The sequence below is a fragment of the Lissotriton helveticus genome, chromosome 10 (genome assembly GCF_964261635.1).
Source record: "Lissotriton helveticus chromosome 10, aLisHel1.1, whole genome shotgun sequence".
Taxonomy (NCBI): Eukaryota; Metazoa; Chordata; class Amphibia; order Caudata; family Salamandridae; genus Lissotriton; species Lissotriton helveticus.
Window position 1 is genome coordinate 219,902,571 of NC_136071.1, and position 21,777 is coordinate 219,924,347.

At 41.9% G+C, this 21,777-nt stretch overlaps 1 protein-coding gene across 1 annotated transcript in view; it reads left to right on the forward strand.

Annotated features, from left to right (window-relative positions):
* The window catches only part of B9D1 (B9 domain containing 1), a 503,829-nt gene extending 484,052 nt beyond the window's left edge, over positions 1–19,777 (forward strand). Inside the window, exon 7 of the mRNA XM_078665170.1 lies at positions 16,221–19,777. Coding sequence (XP_078521296.1) covers positions 16,221–16,348 — 128 coding nt within the window. The 3' untranslated portion in view covers positions 16,349–19,777. The remainder of the gene's footprint in view (positions 1–16,220) is intronic.
* Positions 19,778–21,777: the final 2,000 nt, after the last annotated feature.

The window sequence follows — 21,777 nt, forward strand, 5'->3', positions numbered from 1 at the left end:
TGAAAGAAACAGATATAGCAGAACAACCTTTTGAACTTGCCAGAATCATAGAAAAATCCTATGAAGAACTAGGAAGAGATAGTTTGGGTGGGAAACCACTAAAACCACAACTAATTGAAAGTCCTGAAAAAACTTTTATTAAAAATAATCTGAATACTCCAAAAAAGAGTTGGGATGGTAACAAACAATCCACTCCCAAAGAAAAACGTTTTCAGTCCAGAGGAAGGTCTCCTCAATGGAGAGAAAGATCTCCGGACCGAGGACACAAATCTCCCCAGAGGGAGCCCTCTGAGAAAGGATACAACCTTAGAGATAGGGATAAATTGAGAAAACCTGATAGATATCAAGATATTGATACACGTCCCTCTCGATCTTTTCAGACTTCCTCACAGAAATCGGAAAGAAGAGGACGGTCAGAACACAAGGAAGAGCACGTCAAGTCCAAAGACAAGGAACCTGCTCATCAAAGTAAAAAATTACAATTTCCAAGAAAGAAGGTAGCCAGTATTAAAATAATAAAACATGCCGAGGATACTGAGGGCACAACTGAAAAACGGAGAGTGGGCCCAGACAATGCTAGGCAGCGCATCAGAAGTGACAATAGCTCGCAAGATCCTGATGAATCTTCTGGAGACAGTGGACACGAATGAATACATTCAGGTGGAAACTGCAGATACCAAAATTAGCAAACCTCATAAATTATACGAAATAACATTGCGTATAGAGGGGGACAAGACTAGGAAAGTAAGGAGTCTCTTTTGGGATAACCTTTCGAAAGGCTATGACATCCTGTTAGCTGAGAGAGACTGGCCACCAGAGTTTGTCAGGGAGTGCCCTCATGGCGAAGAAATGATTATGCCTGCCTTCTCAAATCATATTCCAATTCATAAAAAATATACACTTGCAAGAAAATGGGCAGTGGCCCCAGCTCCTGCATTATACAAAAATAATGTAGGATGGGATGAGGACTCTCCTCCTCACAAAATACAGTACAAAAAATCAGCCCACTGCACAAAGACAGTACCCAGTTAAGCAAGAAGCTAAAAAACAAGTCAGGGAGATTTTAGATCAACTTGAATACCAGGGGGTGATTGAAACATGCACCTCACAAATGAACAATCCTTTGTATCCTGTCTCCAAGCCAGACGATTCATATTGTCTAGTTTTGGACTACAGACACCTAAACTCCTGTTGCAAAACATTTTGCAGTACAAAACTCACACAGTGCAGCACTAATGAATAACATTGTGCTCCAAAAATATAAAACGACATTAGACATCTCTAATGGATTCTTTTGTCAAAACATTGCACCTGAAAGCAGGTATTTGAACGCTTTCTCAATAATGGGATCACAATAACACTTCTGTCGACTCCCACAGGAATTCAAGAATTGCCCAGGATTATTCTCAGCAAGAGTAACAGAGTTACTACAAATATATGATGATGAGGCATTATCTTATGTCGATGACATCTATCTAACATCTATCTAACCTTGAGATACACTTGAAAAGAGTGAACACCTTAATACTTGGGTTTGCAGCTGAGGGTTACAAATTCAACTTTAAAAAGTCACGAATTGGCCATCTAACTGTCCTATTTTTAGGATATGAATTATCAAGTGAAGGCAAAAGCCTAGCAGACAATTTCCTAGAGAAGTGTGCTGTACTCCAAGCACCTAAAACGCTGAAGAACTTACAATCAATACTAGGATTCCTGAATTTCGGAAGAACATACATTCTAAATTATGCAGAGAGGGTTAAACCTCTCTATGAATTAATAAACCCTGATTTCAAACCAATAAATTGGACTCAGAAACATACAGAAATTTTAAGATCATTGCAAACAGACATGTTAGCTAAAACAAAATTGCAAACTCGCGAAAACGTACACAACCTTGTAATCCGAGTCATCCCAGGAAGATGCGGATTCACGTACCTAACCTCTAATGAGGGAGAAACTGTACCAATAGCTTACAAATCACACTTGTACACACAAGCTGAAATGAAATTCAGTTCTACTGAAAAAATTCTAACTGCGGTTCAAACTGCTGTAGCAAAAGAAAGAGCCCTGGCACAAGGTAAACGAATAATAATCGTTACACCAGTACCTGCCCTAGAAGCAGTAACAAGAGCAAGCATTCCAAATGCTAAAGCACTACATCCGAGATGGAGACAGTTGGTTAATTCTCTTGCTGCATCAGACGTAGTATACGAATTTGATCCTAACTTAAAAACACAAGAATTTCTCCAATATGAATATGAATGTCCTCTGCCGACCGAAATCCTGCCTCTGGAACATTACGGCTGTATAATATATACAGACGGATTAGCACAACCCGCAGTTGGGGGTAAACAAGCTTACAGTGCTGCGTGCGCGATTGTTAAAGGTCGTTGGCACGAAGGAACATTTAGACCACTGGTCACTAAAACCCAATCTCTAGGAGATTGTACAGCTCAGCGAGCTGAACTACTAGCATTTAAGATGGCGCTTGAAAATGCTGATCGCGAATTCCCCACACTAATAGTGTGCGATTCGCATTACTGCGTCAAGTCTTACAATAATGACTTCCAGAACTGGGTTCAAAACGATTACAAAGGTGACACAGGTGCCACAATAAAGCATAAAAAGCTTTGGGAACAAGTAGAACTAGTCATCAACGTGATGGCGTTCACGTTGCAGGGAATTCATTGGCTAACAGAGCCACAGCGGAAGCGGTACAACCGGCTTCCGTAGCCACAAAAAAAGCGTTCTAAAAAATACATAGACGGAGAAACCATGCTGGCGGTAAAAGCGTCTTTAAAAGGCGACTATGCAGCATTAACTCTCGGCTATCCACTCAATTATACATACATAATAGATGCAAACTCCGTTCCTTTTGCTCAAATCCCTGGAGTGGGGATAGAGTAATTCCAAACATGAACAGGAGAGTCTTATTAATAGCAGACGCACACATGGGAGAGGGTCTAGGGCATCGAGAGATCGTGGAATCTCTAAAAGAATTACAATCAGAATACTGGTGGCCGGGGATGAGCTTGCAACATTACAAATATGCAAAGGATTGTCCAAACTGCTACAGAGATCGCAGTCGTGAACCGGACCGGACTAGTGCCAGGACACCATTATTAGAAAGCATAAGACTATCTATACGCAAAAATCCAACAGGAGAAATGCGATCCCATAAATATTAAGACTAGATTCACTTAAAATGCAGACACCAGCGCTCGGCTGACGCCAGAACTGTTATAAAAGATTTGCGAGTCTTTATCGGCACATACGCAATTGGCATGCTACATTCTGACCAGGGTCCTGCGTTTAGCTCTAGGCCTTACAAGGAGGCCATGGCCAGCATGGGCATTGCATTGCGGTACTCTTCTCCATTCCATCCTGAGGGAAATGCGGTAGTGGAAAGAAAAAAACGTGACATAAAGCAATCTGTAACGGCGAGGTTATTAGGTTCGGGTGATGGGTGGGTCAAACATTTAACAAGTGTCCAACGTAGTCTTAATAATCTGCCAAGAAATTCTCTAAAAGGTTTCACTCCATACAAACTATTGTTCGGTACTAGAATGCATATTCAGGATCTTGATTGTCACACTTCAGTGGTAGAAGAAAAAGCCTTTGATATCAAAGACCGTTTGGCTGTTTTACAGGACTTAAATGAAACAAGTAGAAGTCTGAGTAATATAAAGTTAAAGCCAACAGCCACTGAAGAAACACCACCTGTCCCAGCAAGACCTATCTGGATTCCAAAGATTGGGGATCTCGTCAGAGAAAAGATCGCGGTAAAGAAGGAATTTGGGCCTTCTTACAGAAAAGCAGTACCTATCTTAGCTGTCAGCGGAACAAGATCAGTTGTACTACCGCCCCTTGCTGGTAAAAAGGAGAACCGAGTTGTATCCATCGACCTGGTAAAACCACAATCATGTGGCCAATAATAAGTAGTAGGCCCAGTGGACTCCCAAGAAATAGCAGAAGACCAAATCTTGCTACAATCCAAGAGGTTCAAACTGAGAGACTAATCACATTTGATAAATCTGCAGTGAATAAAAAAGGACTATGCAACAAAGCCATGGAACTTGTGCCTCTTGAAACCCAAATTGCAACAGTTCGTCAAGAAACACCTGTCTACAATGATGTAGCATCGGACTATACTAATGTCTCCAAGAAAGATCCAAAGACAAATGAAAATCCGGAACCAATTCCAACAATTGACAGAACTGCATCTGGCTACTTCATCAATTTCGATGACTTTTCTGATGATCCAAGTGAACATGAAGAAACGCCAGCAACAAAAACTTTCAACGACAAAGTAACTGAACTCTTTCATCAACTCAAAGAAACCTATCTGATATCTCCATGGATTGAATTTTGGATTGTGTTAGGTGTACTTTTTCTCTTGCTTTGGCTCATCATGGTTCTATGTTTGGGAAAATTCATTGAAGGAAAATACAGTACAATGGACACAGCAAGTCAGAACATCAATTTGGTCCTAAAGCCTCACAAGTCATCTCACATCGAGAAAGAGAACTGTCATCAGTGAACATCAAAGCCAATCCAATACCCGTTGGGTAGCATGGGACAAAACGGATTATGAAATGTATGGCCCGATTGAGCTCTTGAAATATCTACACCAGTTCAAGGTTTCATTAAGTGACTTTGTAAAACCAAGTACTTTCTCTGATGATTGGGACTTTGAAAACATTAATAATATGATGTCAGATTTAGTAATGTCAGCTAAATTCACAGAACATGATTATTTGCAGGGTTCAGCAAAATATGAAGAAATGTACTGCTATAATCATTTTGGTCATCACTATTTGCATAAATCTGCACAGCCTAGAAATGTTTTTAATTATAACCAATGGGAACATTGTGCAACACCGCCTAAAGGCAGCTCAAAAACATTTTATTAGAAATTCCCATACTTCTCAGGGTTTAACACAAGTGATGCAGAAACGTTTTATTTTAAAATGTTAAATAAGACAGGAATGAAAACAATGTTGACAAATACTAAATTGATTTATTCTGAAACATTTTATGAAAAAATGACTACATTTGGTTTTGAATTCTGGAAAAACAACATTGAAACAAAAACCATCTGGGGTACAAAAGAATAGCAGGTCCAAGGTTTAGAAGCATTATTTAGAGCCTGCATGATCCCAGAACAATTAATATTCCTGAATGACTCCATTCAGCAAACGACCTGTCTTGGTCTAGCCAAGATAAAAGACTTAAATAAACCGTCTATTCCGAAGCCAATACCTGATAGTAATAGCACTACAGATGTTGAGATAGACGTATCCCATATTTTACACCAAAACAGAACAAATCCTGATTGGCAAAAATGGTTGATCTGGCCCACAGACACAAATAACTGTCAAGATAGATTCCTCAACAAAATACAGGGGTTAAAACTGAACAGGCTAGACCCAAGATACTCCCAGAGACAACATCCAGGGATAGTTACAACATACAGTGTAGGGAAACTATGCCTTGAGTGGCTACAAAAATCCACACTGGCTGAAATGAAGCAATACTTGACTTTACTTAAAGACGGTGCTGACTTGCGTGATTTCATACTGGGACCACGCAAACAGCGTCAAAAACGTTTCATATACGCCGGTATATACGCTGCTTACAACGAGGCTTGGAAAGTAACACAAATTGAAACAGCTGAAAAAATACAAGAAATTGATCGTATTAATTTGGAAAAATCACTTTCTGTTGTGGACAATGGGTTAACGACTCTGTCCTCCAGAATATATTCACTGGACAGCATTGTATCATCTGATATTGACATAATAGAGCAGGACTTACTAATGTTACAACATGGTCAGTCCCAATTACGTTCTATTGTACAGCTTGGCAGGACGTTGCAAAATCTGCGTTCAGGCTACGTGCCATGGCGTTTAATCAACACAATGTCATTATTCTCTATCTTTAATCTTACTGATAAACAAATCAGTTTGGCACAAAAAGGAGCAGACTATACGAATCTGAGCATTGAAAAACTTGAGAGATTACCATTGACAATGTCAGAAAAATCTGTCATTGAATGGATAATACACGGAACGATTACAATCCCAATAGCAACTTTCCAGTTTAAGTATTGCCAAAAATATATACCAGCAGGCCTGTATGAAAGGTTTGGGTAAAGGATACATCAAGTCAACATGGAAATTACCTTGTACACACAAATGTTATAGTGAAGGGAAAAAGGAGGTATTTCTTAGTGGTAACAATTGTAAAAAATCACTAAGCGGTACACTTCTGTGTCAAGGTATTAACTTGCATGGAGCCTGTGAAGGGTCTTCAAATAACCTTTCATGTCACCTTCACGGCACTCCTGCAACACAGATAGAGCCATTCTTTAGACAGCTTTCCAACGGCAGCTACGTTCTAATAAGTGACCACAGCTGTTGCGGCATGGTGCCAGGAAAAGCCTATCTCGTGAGCGTTAGTTCCATGGTCACTTGCTGTATGCAAGTATTGTATCCAAACAGCAATCCAGACATGGAGGCGGCAATATGGCCTTCTTTGAATATCTCTTCTATACGAATTGATACTTTAAGCAGAATGAAGTCAGTTCTTTTACAGACAACTGTGCCTTTAACCTCGTCCAAAGAAACGTATGATCTGCAAGTTGCAAGGACAGCGGCAGAGATACATTCCCTATTATCAACACATTGCCCCGTGCATTTCGTAGAAATGCTAGGTCAAATCTTAAACATGTCTGATACCAGTGGCATTGCACATGTATTTAAGACAATTTTTTGGGACTGTTAGCACCCTTTGAAACAGTTCTGGGCATTTTCCCGAATTTTGTTCATTCATTTTTCGGCGGCCTGCCTCTTCTTTTGGGACTCGTAGCAGGAATTTTATTTTTGATCCTTCTGCTCCGATATGGCAAGCCAAGCAACAGACAAAGCTTCAGCTACGATGGAAGAAACGATCCTAGCAATACGCTACCGAGACCGAATTACTAAAGTCATCGGATTAGCACGGCTAAGAGATCTGAATACAACATGGTTTCTTTCATTCAGACCCATCGGGCAGAATTGCATCTTACCTGTGCTTCGATGTCTGCTATGCGGAGAAGAATGCGTGTTGGACGTCTGTCTTACACTACCATCAGCAGTACCAATGGATATAGATACCTTGCTAGGTCCGGTAACGACTCATGCATCGTGTTGTCCCCAGCGGTTACCTATTCTGATGACGGCATTCGTTGAGACTTCACCACTACGAGTAGGTGGCGGCAAAGTACGAGAGGAAAGCAGCACCAAACAGGTACAACCTTCTGTGAGCATTGCTGATCCCGACATCGATGATAGCAATCACTCTCACATGTGCACAATTTCAACCTTTTCGAACTTGGTTGAACTTTTACCTGATGTTGTAGACCAATTTTTTGCAAGCTTTTGTCTGAAATGATCTTCTCTCCAGTCAGCGAGAATAACTTTTAAAACAACGAGCACACAGCATTCCCTGAACTCTGAATCCGGCCTTCAGTTTTTGATAAACAAAACTACTGAAACACATTTGGAACTATTTTTTCCCTTGAGAGCGAAAAAAAAATTTCACTTCCAAAATATTTAGCCCTTTTTGGGCACAAAGTACTCTGCTTAAAGTAGAACTATTCTTAGAGAACAGAGCTTCTATTTTAGGAACTCTAGAGACAATATTTTACCTCAGCCTCTAGCACATGTACAGCATTTGTATAAATATGTGATGAAATGGTCTCGACCTTCTTTTGTGTATTCAGAGCCATTTCATGGGTAAAATTTCGCAGTTCATTCAGCTGATATATATATGCATTTAACTGAATGATGCCACTGCTTGAAAAGCGTACAGTACCAATACTCATTATTCGTGTATTTACCATATACCATTTCAAATGCAATATTATGTATTTTGGGGTGGGTTGGAAAACACACATGCATCGTTATGTTTAGTATTGCTTAGTATTTAAGTAATGATGGACATTAATTCGTGGAGTGGGTGTTGTGTTTCTATCTAGGACCCTAATTCGATATTCCTGATTAATGCCCTTATGTGGTTATAATAAATAATATCCTTATAAAGGCATAAGAATCATATCCATATTTAGTAATAGCCCATGCAGTCCAAATACGGCAAGGCTACTCCCCTAGACTCCTAGAAAGTACAACGCGTTCTTTAAACAAACCAAGCCTCCAGCAACCCGGGAAATCCCCCTGCTCTTGTTTTGATTTGCACAAGAACTCCTAGAGTCAGAAAGAACTGTTAGTTCTTGGTGACGTCTTATGTCCAACCTTACGTCAAACCCGGCACCTTTCAGGTATAAATATACCAACAGTTGCCTTAAGCAAACACACGGTGGTTTGGAGCAGAGCGGCTATCTACTTGCCCGGAAGCCCAGCTGATGCGAGGAGCCTAAGGAAGCCGACCCTCCCTTTTGACGCACTGAGAAAGACGCTGTCTTTTTCTACAGCCGAGAAAATCCAGCTCCGGTGTTTCCAGTCACCCTTGCGGGTTGCTGGGAGATTGAGTCTTGAGAGAGAGATACAAGCCCTCCTACATTCTATTACCAAGGTACGGAGCTGACTAAATCCTTAAAGAGAATTCTTGATTCAGATTCCTTGGCAAAAACCAACTTAACTTAAAACTGCTACTTACTTACTCCTTCCCACGTATTAGGCTTAGGTCAGGTACACCGGGGTAGGCGTAGATTAGAAGCACCATTTGAGTACGTTAGTTAATGTTTTTATGCATGTATATATTTTATCCATTTTAAAGTATCATATGGCTAAGAAACCATATCAATGCTTTTACAGTATTATTTCATAATACTCCTTTTACTGTACGCACTTTACTTTATGATAAGTATTGCAATTGTGGCAATTCATTTCTCTTGCATGAGAAAGAAGACTGCTCAATAAATAACACCTTTTATTGAAAACGCCCGTCTCTCTATTTCTCTGCACTCTGGTGAAACTAAGTATGCACGATTGACTGAGTGAAATAACCGTCTATTGTTTTCACACGACTCTAGAGATACACTCTTTATTCTGAGGGAGCAAAGTTGTCATGTTTATGCGGTTGTCAGAAGCTAATCCCTTCTTGTCTAAATCAGGAGAGTTAACTCTTTCCTGAACATTCGAGAAAGTTTCTAGTGACCTCTGAGCTAGTTGGCAAAACTAATTAAGTCTAATGTATTCAGTAGAGACCTAGTCGACCTCAGTCCTACGTCTACACTGCTGTTTATATTATTCCAATGCGCAGAGCCTATTGGGAATATAGGAACTACACTACAACCTAACCCAGACGTGTATTCTAGGGACAGGTAGAGGCACAGAATGGTTAAAGTAACAAAATGCCAACTTTCTGAAAGTGGCATTTTCAGACCTGCAGTTTAAAAACCAACTTATCTAAAAGATATGTTTTTAAAATATGAGTCTAGAGACACCAAACTCCTTCTTCTGATCTTTTCCCCGTTAAAAGTTAAACGTGTTAAGTGTTACAAGACCTCTTCAGTGCTAACCTATGGGAGATAGGGCTTACTGTAGTGAAAAACTAATTTAGCAGTTTTTCACTACCAGGACATGTAAAACTCAGAAGTACATGTCCTACCTTTTAAATACATTGCACCCTGCCTTAGGGGTGACCTATATGTAAAAAAGGGAAGGCTTGGGCCTGGCAAGTAGGTGAACTTGCCAGGTCGAAATGGCAGTTACAAACTGCACACACAGGCTCTGCAGTGGCAGGCCTGAGATAGGTTTAAAGGGCTACTTGTGGGTGGCACAAACAGTGCTACAAGCCCACTAGTAGTCTTGAAATACAGGCCCTGTGCACATGTATTGCACTGTACTAGGAACATATATGTAAATCAAATATGCCAATCATGAAGAAACCAAAATGCCATTACATTTTAGATACAGAGCACATGCACTTTAGCTTTGGTCAGCAGTGAAAACTTGCTTAGAGTCCTAAAACCAACACCCAGAGGGTCTGGAAAAAGGGGGAGGAAGGCAAAACGTTTGGGGATAACCCAAAAAGGGCCAGGTCCAACAGGAATGACAGACTGTTTAGAAAGAAAGAGGTATAATATGGGTTGACCTAGTGGAAAGATCCAACTCTTCTGGGAAACGTTTGGTGGATTTTGGAGGAGAGCAGGAAAGAAAAACAAAATAACTATGGAGGATGAAGCATACTGTGTGGACGTAGGACGGTCTGGAGGTTTGCGGGCAGTTCACAGGGAAGAGATGTATTTTTGGCAATTAGGGAATGGGCTTTGGAAGCTTAAATGAGAGTGTGAAAGGTGAGCTTGTGTGAAGGATTTCGCAGCTGTATTTTGCTCCCATTTTAAGAGTCCAGCTCAGGGCAAGTCCTCGATTAATAAATAACTGGGTGATCCAAGGTTGATGGCATTGTACGAACAGGGTAAAGGTGCAGCTAGAGTAGGAGGAGCTAATGGAGCATTAAGTATATTGCTGACTGAGTTCAAAGAACCAACATGATAAAAAAGACTGGCAGGGCAGAGTGTCTGTTGTACTTAATCTACTTATTACAAATAAGACAACATTTTGTAATGCCTGTTGTGGTGAATGTAAGCAATGCATGTCTAAGTAAAGAAAACTGTTCTTTCCCTTTACAAACCTTTGCGTACCATAGATTTAAACTAACAGCAAAAGAAAATGTGCAAACAAGGTAGCACATTTGCGTGCAGCTCTTGATTGTTGATCGTTGAAAAGATGATTTTTATACATAAATAATCCCATGGCTCACGCTATAATTCTGTACAGTGTTAGGTATTCCTTTCTTACTCAGAATACAGCTTCAGAAACGACAACCTAATTTGCTGTGATGGGGGAACCCATTATGTCTAAAACCAACAGAAACAACGCTGCTTAGACTTGGACATGCACCAATTCTTAATAAATGTATTGCTCATACTTATTTATATGGTCATCCCAGGGTGATCACTTGGCGCTATTGACAGGTAACAGATGCTTATTGCTGCCCAGCACAATCGTACATATTTTATCCTGTGACCATGGTGTCAAAAACATATCCCTGCAATGGATGCATTAGTCCACTGAGTTACCAACCACTGCTTTATGTTGTAGTCATACTGGAATGATTAAAAGAAAGCATAAAGTAGTTAAACCACGTCAGAGAAGTGTGTCCCTTCAATTACAAATTCATCATAAGCGCTTCAGTTGATTTCATATGATCGGGGTCAGTATCAGCGTCTACCTCAAAATACATATGGACATATGGTTACCTCACATTTAGTCAGAAGAATATTCAGTTTTTTCTTTATCTTTTATGATCGGAGTGTGAGCAAAACTTTTCTTCAGTGACTTACAATTATGTTCTATCAGCGACGGCTCCTATGCTAAGGCGGAGCATCTCCCCACTGCTTTTCAGCAGTGCTAAAAAGGAAAAATAAAATGATAATAACACAATGTTGTTATAATTGTATTTTCCCCTGCTAAGGCAGTTTTGCGGGGCAGGGCTAGGCTGCTCACAGAGCACGGGGATGAGTGGTTGGGGCACTTTCTAACTGCGCATGACAGTTTTGCTGGCCTTCTTACTCATCCGCACTTTGCATGTTTTCCACCAGGCTGTAATACAGTAGTACTCATCTTATCGCCCTCAGATGCATGAAAGGCTGAACCCAATGGGATTTGAACCTGTGACCACGAGGCCGTACACAAGCCCCTGCAGTGGACGCATTAGTCCACTGGGCCACTAGACCCAGCAGAATCCACAGCTGCGGAGCCTAAGTCTGGGTACACTCTGTGCCTTCCAGAATTTGCTGAAGCTACACCCACCAAGCTAAAGAAATTTTATGAAGACATGCACCTAATTTTTGGGTGGATCGACTGAATTCCCATCAACAGGGTCACCCTCAACCCCAGTTAACCTGTTGGATCTGTTCCTTGATAGGCTCCAGTCGCAAATCTGCAACCTTCTCTGGAGTTGGTTCCAGTGGCACTGTTCCCATTCTCATTGCAATACCTGACTCCGGTATGGAGCCTGAAAAGTATTGTTTGACGTTGACTCCGGTGCTGACAGGACCAAGACCCTCTGGGTCTGAGATAGTACCTCCATTTACTGACAGGCCTTGTGGGGAATAAGGAATAAGACTGCAGTAGATCTGAGCATCCTTATGGTCATCTGTCCCCCCTGAAAGAGCCCTTGGTCTAGGATAAATGGAATGAGGAACTGGTGGATGCAGTGGTCTAGAAACATCTCCGTATGCTGGCCTAGTCTCTCCTCCTAGTGTAACTACGGAGGAAGGGACTTTATTTGCCATGGTGGTGGGGATGGTGGCTGAGGTCCTGGACCTTACGCTGCCCTCAGTGGCAGTCCAAACTAATGTCTTGACATCTCTGCTTCTGCCCGGAGGAACCCCGATGTAACCTCTTCTCCCCTTGCTCAGGGCCTGGGCCATGCCCTGCAACGGCATTCCTATCTGCTGGATGATTGCCTGCCCCCACCACCCGCTCCTGGGGATCCAACTGTCCTCACAAAGCACCTCACCCCTTAGAGTCTGGTTCTCCAGACCTCCACTTCCAAGGTTAAAGGTGGTTCGCTCCCTACCACACCATGGATGGGGAATTCAAGAGGCGGTGGTGATGGACGGAGCATCTGAACCAATCAAACACTCACCCCCAGTCAACTGATCTGGGTTTATTCCATCACCATTCTTTAGCCCACTCTGCCACCCCAGTTCAGACATGGCCATATGCAAATCAGTCTGACCCTGTGCCTCATGGGAACAGTCCAGCCCGAACTGCCAAGCCATGCCTTCCCTGGACCGGAAACAAGCATCCTGGGACCGGTTTCGGATTCATAATTCTCATCAGCCAGGCTATCTTGAATCCAGTGGCCAAGTGAGCAAGGGACTCACGTCTGAGCATACCCTGCCACACTTAGGGCGAACAAAGCGATACAAAAGGGGATGATGGACGGAGCGTTTGAGCAAATCAAACACTCACCCCAGTCAACTGATCTGGGTTTAATCCATCACCATTGTTTAGCTCACTCAGCCACCCCAGTTCAGACATGGCCATATGCAAATCAGTCTGACCCTGTGCCTCATGGGAACAGTCCAGCCCGAACTGCCAAGCCATGTCTTCCCTGGACCGGTTTCGGATTCATAATCCTCATCAGCCAGGCTATCTTGAATCCAGTGGCCAAGTGAGCAAGGGACTCACGTCTGAGCATACCCTGCCACACTTAGGGTGAACAAAGCGATACAAAAGGGGATGATGGACGGAGCGTTTGAGCAAATCAAACACTCACCCCCAGTCGACTGATCTGGGTTTAATCCATCACCGTTCTTTAGCTCACTTTGCCACTCCAGTTCAGACATGGCCGTATGCAAATCAGTCTGACCCTGTGCCTCATGGGAACAGTCCAGCCCGAACTGCCAAGCCATGCCTTCCATGGACCGGATTCAAGCTTCCTAGGACCAGTTTCTGGCATTACAGCCGTCTTCAGCCAGGCTTGCTTGAATCCAGTGGGAAAGTGAGCAAGGGACTCACGTCTGAGCATACCCTGCCAACTTATGGCGAACAAAGCGGTACAAAAGGGGTGGGGATGGACGGAGCATCTGAACTAATCAAACACTCACACCCAGTCAACAGATCTGGGTTTAATCCATCACCGTTCTTTAGCCCACTCTGCCACCCCAGTTCAGACATGGACATATGCAAATCAGTCTGACCCTGTGCCTCAGGCACAGGGTCAGACTGATTTGCATATGGCCATGTCTGAACTGGGGTGGCGTAGTGGGCTAAAGAACGGTGATGGATTAAACCCAGATCTGTTGACAGGGTGTGAGTGTTTGATTGGTTCAGATGCTCCGTCCATCACCACCCCCTTTTGTACCGCTTTATTTGCCATAAGCTGGCAGGGTATGCTCAGACGTGAGTCCCTTGCTCACTTTGCCACTGGATTCAAGCAAGCCTTGCTGAAGACGGCTGAAATGCCAGAAACCGGTCCTAGGAAGCTTGTTTCCGGTCCAGGGAAGGCATGGCTTGGCAGTTCGGGCTGGACTGTTCCCATGAGGCACAGGGTCATACTGATTTGCATATGGCCATGTCTGAACTGGGGTGGCAGAGTGGGCTAAAGAACGGTGATGGATTAAACCCAGATCTGTTGACTGGGTGTGAGTGTTTGATTGGTTCAGATGCTCCGTCCATCACCACCCCCTTTTGTACCGCTTTGTTCACCATAAGTTGGCAGGGCATGCTCAGACGTGAGTCCCTTGCTTACTTTGCCACTGGATTCAAGCAAGCCTTGCTGAATACGGCTGAAATGCCAGAAACCGGTCCTAGGAAGCTTGTTTCCGGTCTAGGGAAGGCATGGCTTGGCAGTTCGGGCTGGACTGTTCCCATGAGGCACAGGGTCAGACTGATTTGCATATGGCCATGTCTGACCTGGGGTGGCAGAGTGGGCTAAAGAACGGTGATGGATTAAACCCAGATCTGTTGACTGAGTGTGAGTGTTTGATTGGTTCAGATGCTCCGTCCATCACCACCACCTTTTGTACCGCCCGGTTGACAGGTCAGAGGACTGGACCTGCACTCGTGAACCCAGATTGCCTCCAAGGGCTAGTATGTGGGCCTGCTGATCTGAAACCTCAGGGACAAAACAGGCTTCCAACAACTTTGCACCTGGACTCTGCCATATGTAAGCCTTCCCTGCCAAGTGGTGCCACCCCAAGTCCTGGACCCTGAAGGTTGTGCTCAGGTGCTTGCCAGCCCCTATAGATCCAGCAGAACCAATGCATCTCCTCTGCTGTGCGGCGCAACCCCAAGCAGAGCCAACACATCCCAGCTGCTGCGTGGATTGGTCCTGTCGCAAATGCCCGCATTCCCTCTGCAGCCCTCAACACCTTCAGAACCGCCACTGCATGACACATCCTCAGTGCAGGCCCTTGCATCCCTCATCGGCAGCAGCCTCCACGACAATGCTGGACTCTGCATTGCAGCCTTGCAGCTCTTAGGACCCAACGCATCACCCGACTGCGAGCTACATTCACCCAAGTGCGTGCTGCATCCTCAACATCGGACTCCGGATCACAAGCCCCGGCAGCAGAACCCTCAACAATGATGCAGGCCCTCGCATCGCAGTCTTGGCACATCTTTGAATCCAGGCGTTGCTTCAGCTGTGCGACGCATCTTCAACGAGGATCCTCACAATATTTCACAAACCAGGATTTAAGGACATTTGTTCAGCTGGCTTATCTATGTCCCTGTAGCGGGCCCAAGTTCCATCGCAGTCAGTCTGATTTTGTGACTTTGTCCCAATCGGCGCGACCAGATCGCCACAATTGTTGTTTAGTGCTTTTTGATGCTATTTTCACTAAAACATTTACAATTTAATATCTCCAGTTTTACTAATTGAATGTTTTTCGTTGTGGTCTTATTTTATTTACTAAAGAATGTTTTATTTTTCTAACTTTGTGTGGAATCATTTTTGTGCGGTGTTTTCACTTTATTACTGTTTGAACTGTTGGACAAATACTTTACACCTTGCCTCTAAGTTAGGCCTGACTGCTCTGTGCAAAACTACCAGAGGGTAGAGCACTGGTTAATCTAGGGTTTGCTACTGCCTCACCCTGACAAGGATTGTGGTTTATTTTTGACCCGTACTTACACCCCAGTCAACCACCAACCTGATTTCTCACACAGACCTAATAGTACTCCAAATAAAGGTTAACGTTTTTAATGGAATAGAAGCGGTGAGCAGGCACATCCTTTTTTCAAATGGTGGAGGGGTACTTGATTTGTTGCAAGGAAAATATTTTCAGATTTAGTAAATTGCCAGGAAAATTCAGTACAAATGTCTCATTTCCTCATTTAGATTTGAATTTGAGTGGTTAAATGCGTGAGTAAATATCGATATGTACTGCCACTCCTTAACACCTACAGTTTATAGGACTGCTCCTACAAATGTTTATGGATACCAAGATATTAATGTAATCTAACATAGGTGCAAGAACACTTCTACAGAATTAGAATGTCTTCACTTGGCTTTGTGAATTGGGCCTTAATTGATTAAGAGGAAGAAATTTGACCCTTCTACTGTAAACAATGTCTCAAATGGGTAGTAGTTGCATATGCTACTTATCATCTATACACCGTGAAAGTAAAAATAGTTTTACTATACTGAAAATATTATATCCAATTGATAATTGTTTCTGTTTTTCTCCTCCTTAGTTACAAGGGTGAGATCTCAAGGTTCAGTGACCATATCTTTTAACGTGGTCACGAAAGACATGAAGAAGCTTGGTTACGACATAAGCCCGTCAGATGTCCAAAACCCATCAGGAACTTCCCTTCCTTGACCAATAGCATGGATATTTTATAATATTTTATACTAAGTGCTTGTCCTTTTAAGTGATTTCTTTAATATGTTTCAAGTATCATTCCAGTTTTTAGACATATCTGTAGAGACTATTTCTGGTGTTTTTAAATATATTTAAGTCACATCTGCATTTCTCAACTAGAAACACTTCAACATTGAGATGAATTAGCCATTGAAAAGGCTGATAATCTGGTAAGATTTTCCAAGTCAAAAGGTTTCAATACCAAGGATTCTGGGATAGGTATGCCGAGAAGTTATTCATTTCATTTGAAAGATTGTATTTATGTTTGGCTTCCACATCTAAAGCATAGTACCTTGCTATTGGATCCCTTAAGTAATTTGGAAGAAGTCAATATTTTGCAGGCTTAATTAAAACCCTTTGATGTTATTTACTGTCATCTGGTCCAATTACAATTTGCAACTCTCACATATATTGCCAACCTCAAAGCGACACATCGCACAATCTGCAATATGTAGCCATTTTAAAATGTTTACCATTTGTTCATTATTTAAGATAAGGACTTCCACATCGCTATTAATAGAGCATGCTCAAGCATACTTTATAAAAACATCTGTTGCATTTTGGCTGTGCAGTCTGATAGATCAGTGCAGTGCCGAATGGATTTTTTATTCAAAATACTGTATGCTGACATTTTGCATTATCCACAGCTACTCATTGTAATATCATATCTTATACCTTGAAACAGCTTCACATTTAACAGAGGCCATGCCCTTGTTTATATTAGGACGTTGCACCAAGCAAGTGAGGTCTCCCTTTTGTCTTAAGCATGCCCTGTATCACAGGAGCATGTACACTGATGGCGGCTCTGAGCACACATGATGAATGGTGCACATTTAGTACTTTCCCCTTCTCTCTCCACTTCCCTTCATGATCCATTTGGGAGAAGGCCTAAGTAGTTCAGGGAACCTCATGTAACACAAGGTGAACACAGATGTGTGTCTTTTCAGACTGTGTCCTGTAGTAGGACTTTCCCTGGCATCATTTTAAATGCATGGCAGGAATAGTCCTTGCAAAGGACATTGATATTGCAGTATGGGACCCACTCTCCATGTCTGCAAAGGGGCATATTCTGACCTGGACCCTGTGGGTGGGTAAAGGATAGAATTGCACCAATACTAGTATGCTCCTTCATGGGAAAGCGCACTAATCCCAGAAAGGCAGATAAGCAGGTAAACAAATATGCCATGTTTTTTCTGACCTCTCTTCTACAGACATAACATTTATCAGTTAGTGCATGCCTTGGAAACTGCCTAATTTTATATGTCTCATCTACAGACAGATTTAGCTGTCTTTTGAAGACATTTTATATCTGATATATACTTACAGCGGATTTTTGGTCTGCACCTTGCTCATGATTCAATTGCGTTCTTGTCTATCACAATTCACTGCTCCTTATTCAATCGAATTCTTCCATATTCCTGTGATTATCCCGCCCAAACAGCATTTTGTTTCTCATTGTGTTTTGATTGATTGACCTGTATCTTTTCACTGCTCACACCAGGACCTAACATTACAGTGCATGGGGTACTATTTCCTCCCTCTGTTTCTTTATTGCACTTCCTCCTCCCTCTTTACCTGATTACTTTAATTTTAAAAAAAGCAAAAAAAAACTTACTCTTCTCCCAAGGCTTACTTGCCATCTTCTACTTGCCCCAATAGCACTCTGCAATTAATACAGAAATTTGCAACCATTTCAAGACATCCACTCATCTAAGTGTGTACATAGGCACAGTGACTATATTGGAATGCTTTTTGCACATACCCGAGCCTCTAAATTGAAGTTTTTTGCAAATAATCATGACAATACTAAAACAAGCATTGGCAAAGCCAATAGCAAGGCTTATTGATTTTGCCAATTCTTGTGTTTTCTAAGTGGGAGCTAGGCATCTATCTGTGCATGTCACACCTATTTCAAGTGGTCATGAATACTTAACAATACTTGAGCTGCTGAATGTAGATCTCATTTGCCCCTTAAAGTAGTATAAAGTGGTCTTTATTTGTACCTGTGCATAGATCTGAAGGATTTAAGAAAACTGTATGGTGAGGCAGCTGTCTCAGCTCAATCCTTCCTCAATCCAAATAAAACATTTACATAGAGCGTATTTAACACCTAAGAGAATCTAGTGTCTCCGCCAAGGTGCTGACTCAGGTTGTCTACATTGTGCTGGCACGTTTGGTAATTTTTACCACATGCCGTGGCAATGCCCTTCTGGTAGGGAATCTTTGAGACACTATGAAGAGTGCTGAGGATAACAATATACCTTTGTCGGAAGATAGTCTCTTGAATATTCTAGATGACTAGGAATCTACGAGGGCAGAGAGAACCTTGATAAGTTTGGGTTTGGCGCTGGGCAAGAGAGACGTTGCACAACCCTGAAGAGATGTTGTGGACCCTAGTATGTTACGATGGGCACGCAGCATGGATCACAAGAATATATTGAAAAGTGAATCTATGCTGTGGGGGATTGTTCCCAAAAAAGCACACCAATCTGTGGTTTGTGGGAGGAAAGCACATCCTTGTTTGATTAATGTCATTGTCTATTTGGCCTCTCACCTGTCACTGTTAAGATTACTTTTGTAGTGGCACTCAGATGGTCCTCGCATGCATCAGCTTTCACTCTGGGAGGACCTGAGTGCAAAGCAGATTATTTGACTTGTGTGTGGCCGTGTCCCATGCCCAGGTGCAGTGCTTTTATGTTATCTGGCTTATGTTATGCTATTTTATACATTATATTTGGTTTTCTCTACCATCAAGAAAAAAAAAATAACACAAATATTTAATTGAAAAAAGAAAAACTGTACACATTGCCAAAATATAGACTCAGTTGAATGCATTCATAGCACGTTTTCATTTCCTCAAACACACACTAATTTCAGTATATATTACAAGAAATTGATTTATACTTTATGCATTTAGGGATATTTAGTTTAACAAAGCTTAAAACTGAGTATATTCCACAAGTCTGAAAGGGCAGTCAGACAACAAAGATTTCATTGTATTTTCTGTAAATTATTTGTTTTAGACTTAATCTGTTGTGTTATATTATAGATACAGTGTTCTGTCAACCTCAAACCTACTATCTGAAAGTTGCATTATTATTGTGTCAAATTATTTTCATAACTTTACATGGACATAACTAATGTTTTATAAATAAGATTTTTTTTTTAACATTTTTGATTTGTGGAAATATTTCCTTTGTTGAGAATGTATGTTTTGAATCTTGCCTTTCCCATAATGTAACTTGTGCAATTATGTTATATCACACAGTCATGTAGAACTGAGATAATTATAAAAGATAGTTTGTAAAGTTCATTGTCATCTTGTTACCTTTTTCACAGACAGATTTTGTACTTTGGAAAATAAATTATTGTAGAAGTATTGATTCCATACGTGTTTTGTTGTATTTTTTTATGCTTCTACTTCTTTGTGATCATTTGTTTCTAACTCCTTTTTTATTCAACTGAAATAGCTGATGTAAAACTTTAGGGCAAGTCATTTGGCTTCAGCCTACTTGTATTCAATGTATTATTCGAAGATCGCTGTGAGATGTCTTGCAAAAGCACAATATCTGTAAAGGAAACATTTGTCATGGTGCCATTAGTTAAAACAAATAGTAATATAATACATGGGATCCTGCAATCCCTCTATAAAACCCTTCTCTAATTACTTTATAATACATGCCATTCTTTAGTCCCTGTGTAGAATCTGAATTTCTTTAGAATTGGGGACTTGTGATGCACCCAGTTGCCTATTATAAATCTAGGATTCAGAAAAGGGGGTGGTGATGAACAGAGTGTCTGAATTAAGCAGACCACTCTTACCCAGTCCAAAGATCAGGGCTTGATCCATCACCGTTATTTATCTCACTGCCCCATCCCAGCTCAGAACCTGGCTATATGCAAATTAGTCTGTCCCTGGCCCAGTGCATCATGGGAACAGGGCAGACCAAACTACCAAGCCAATTCTTCACCAGAAAGGAGACAAGCTACCGGGGACCGGTTTCTGGCATTTCAGCCTCTTCGGCCCGGCTTGCTTGAATCCTGATGGAGCAGTGAGAAAGGGACTCATGTCTGAGTATACCCTGCCACACCTATAGTGGCCAAAAACGATTCAGAAAAGGTTCTGAAACTGGGATGGTGCAATGAGCTAAAAAACGGTGTTGGATCTAGCCCTGATCTCTTGACTGGTTGAGAGTACTCTGCTTAATTCAGAGACTCTGTCCATCACCACCCCTTGTTGTAAATTATTTTGTCCACCCTAAGCGTGGAAGGGTATACTCAGATGTGAGTCCCTTGCTCATTGCACCATCAGGATTCAAGCAAGCCGGGCCGAAGACGCCTGAAATGGCAGAAACCGGTCCCCGGAAGCTTGTTTCCTTCCCAGTGTAAGAATTGGCTTTTGTAGTCTGGTCTGCCCTGTTCCCATGATGCACTGGGCCAGGGACAGACTAATTTGCATACAGCCAGGTTCTGAAACTGGGATGGTGCAATGAGCTAAAAAACGGTGTTGGATCTAGCCCTGATCTCTTGACTGGGTGAGAGTACTCTGCTTAATTCAGAGACTCTGTCCATCACCACCCCTTGTTGTAAATTATTTTGTCCACCCTAAGCGTGGAAGGGTATACTCAGATGTGAGTCCCTTGCTCATTGCACCATCAGGATTCAAGCAAGCCGGGCCGAAGACGCCTGAAATGGCAGAACCGGTCCCCGGAAGCTTGTTTCCTTCCCAGTGTAAGAATTGGCTTTTGTAGTCTGGTCTGCCCTGTTCCCATGATGCACTGGGCCAGGGACAGACTAATTTGCATACAGCCAGGTTCTGAAACTGGGATGGTGCAATGAGCTAAAAAACGGCGTTGGATCTAGCCCTGATCTCTTGACTGGGTGAGAGTACTCTGCTTAATTCAGAGACTCTGTCCATCACCACCCCTTGTTGTAAATTATTATAAATCTAGGGCCAGCAGCTGAGGGGCAGGTCACAGTGCACAAGTAAAGCAGCTATTTAAAGAAGGAAAATAAAACGTTGCTTTTCTTTCTTCTGCTCTGTTTTCCTAGTTGTATAGCGACAAGCAGAATGGAGATATGTATGGCAACATATTTATTTTTTGCCCTTCTTGGGTAATTATAAAAAAAAGTAGAATCTTTCTGCATGGTTACACACATTCCGAGCTACTGCTCATTTAAAAAAAAAAAAAAAAGAATTTGACTTGTATTAAACTGATTCTAAAATCTTTTTGCAACAAATATCCAACAGATTTTTTGATGTGTTTAATCTTGCACTAGAGAATCTATTTGTATTCTTCATGTTTGTAAACATGCTGTCTCTTTCATATGAAAGAGCTACGCACCAAGTATTTATGTGGTTTGTGGTAAAGATAATTATGTGTTCA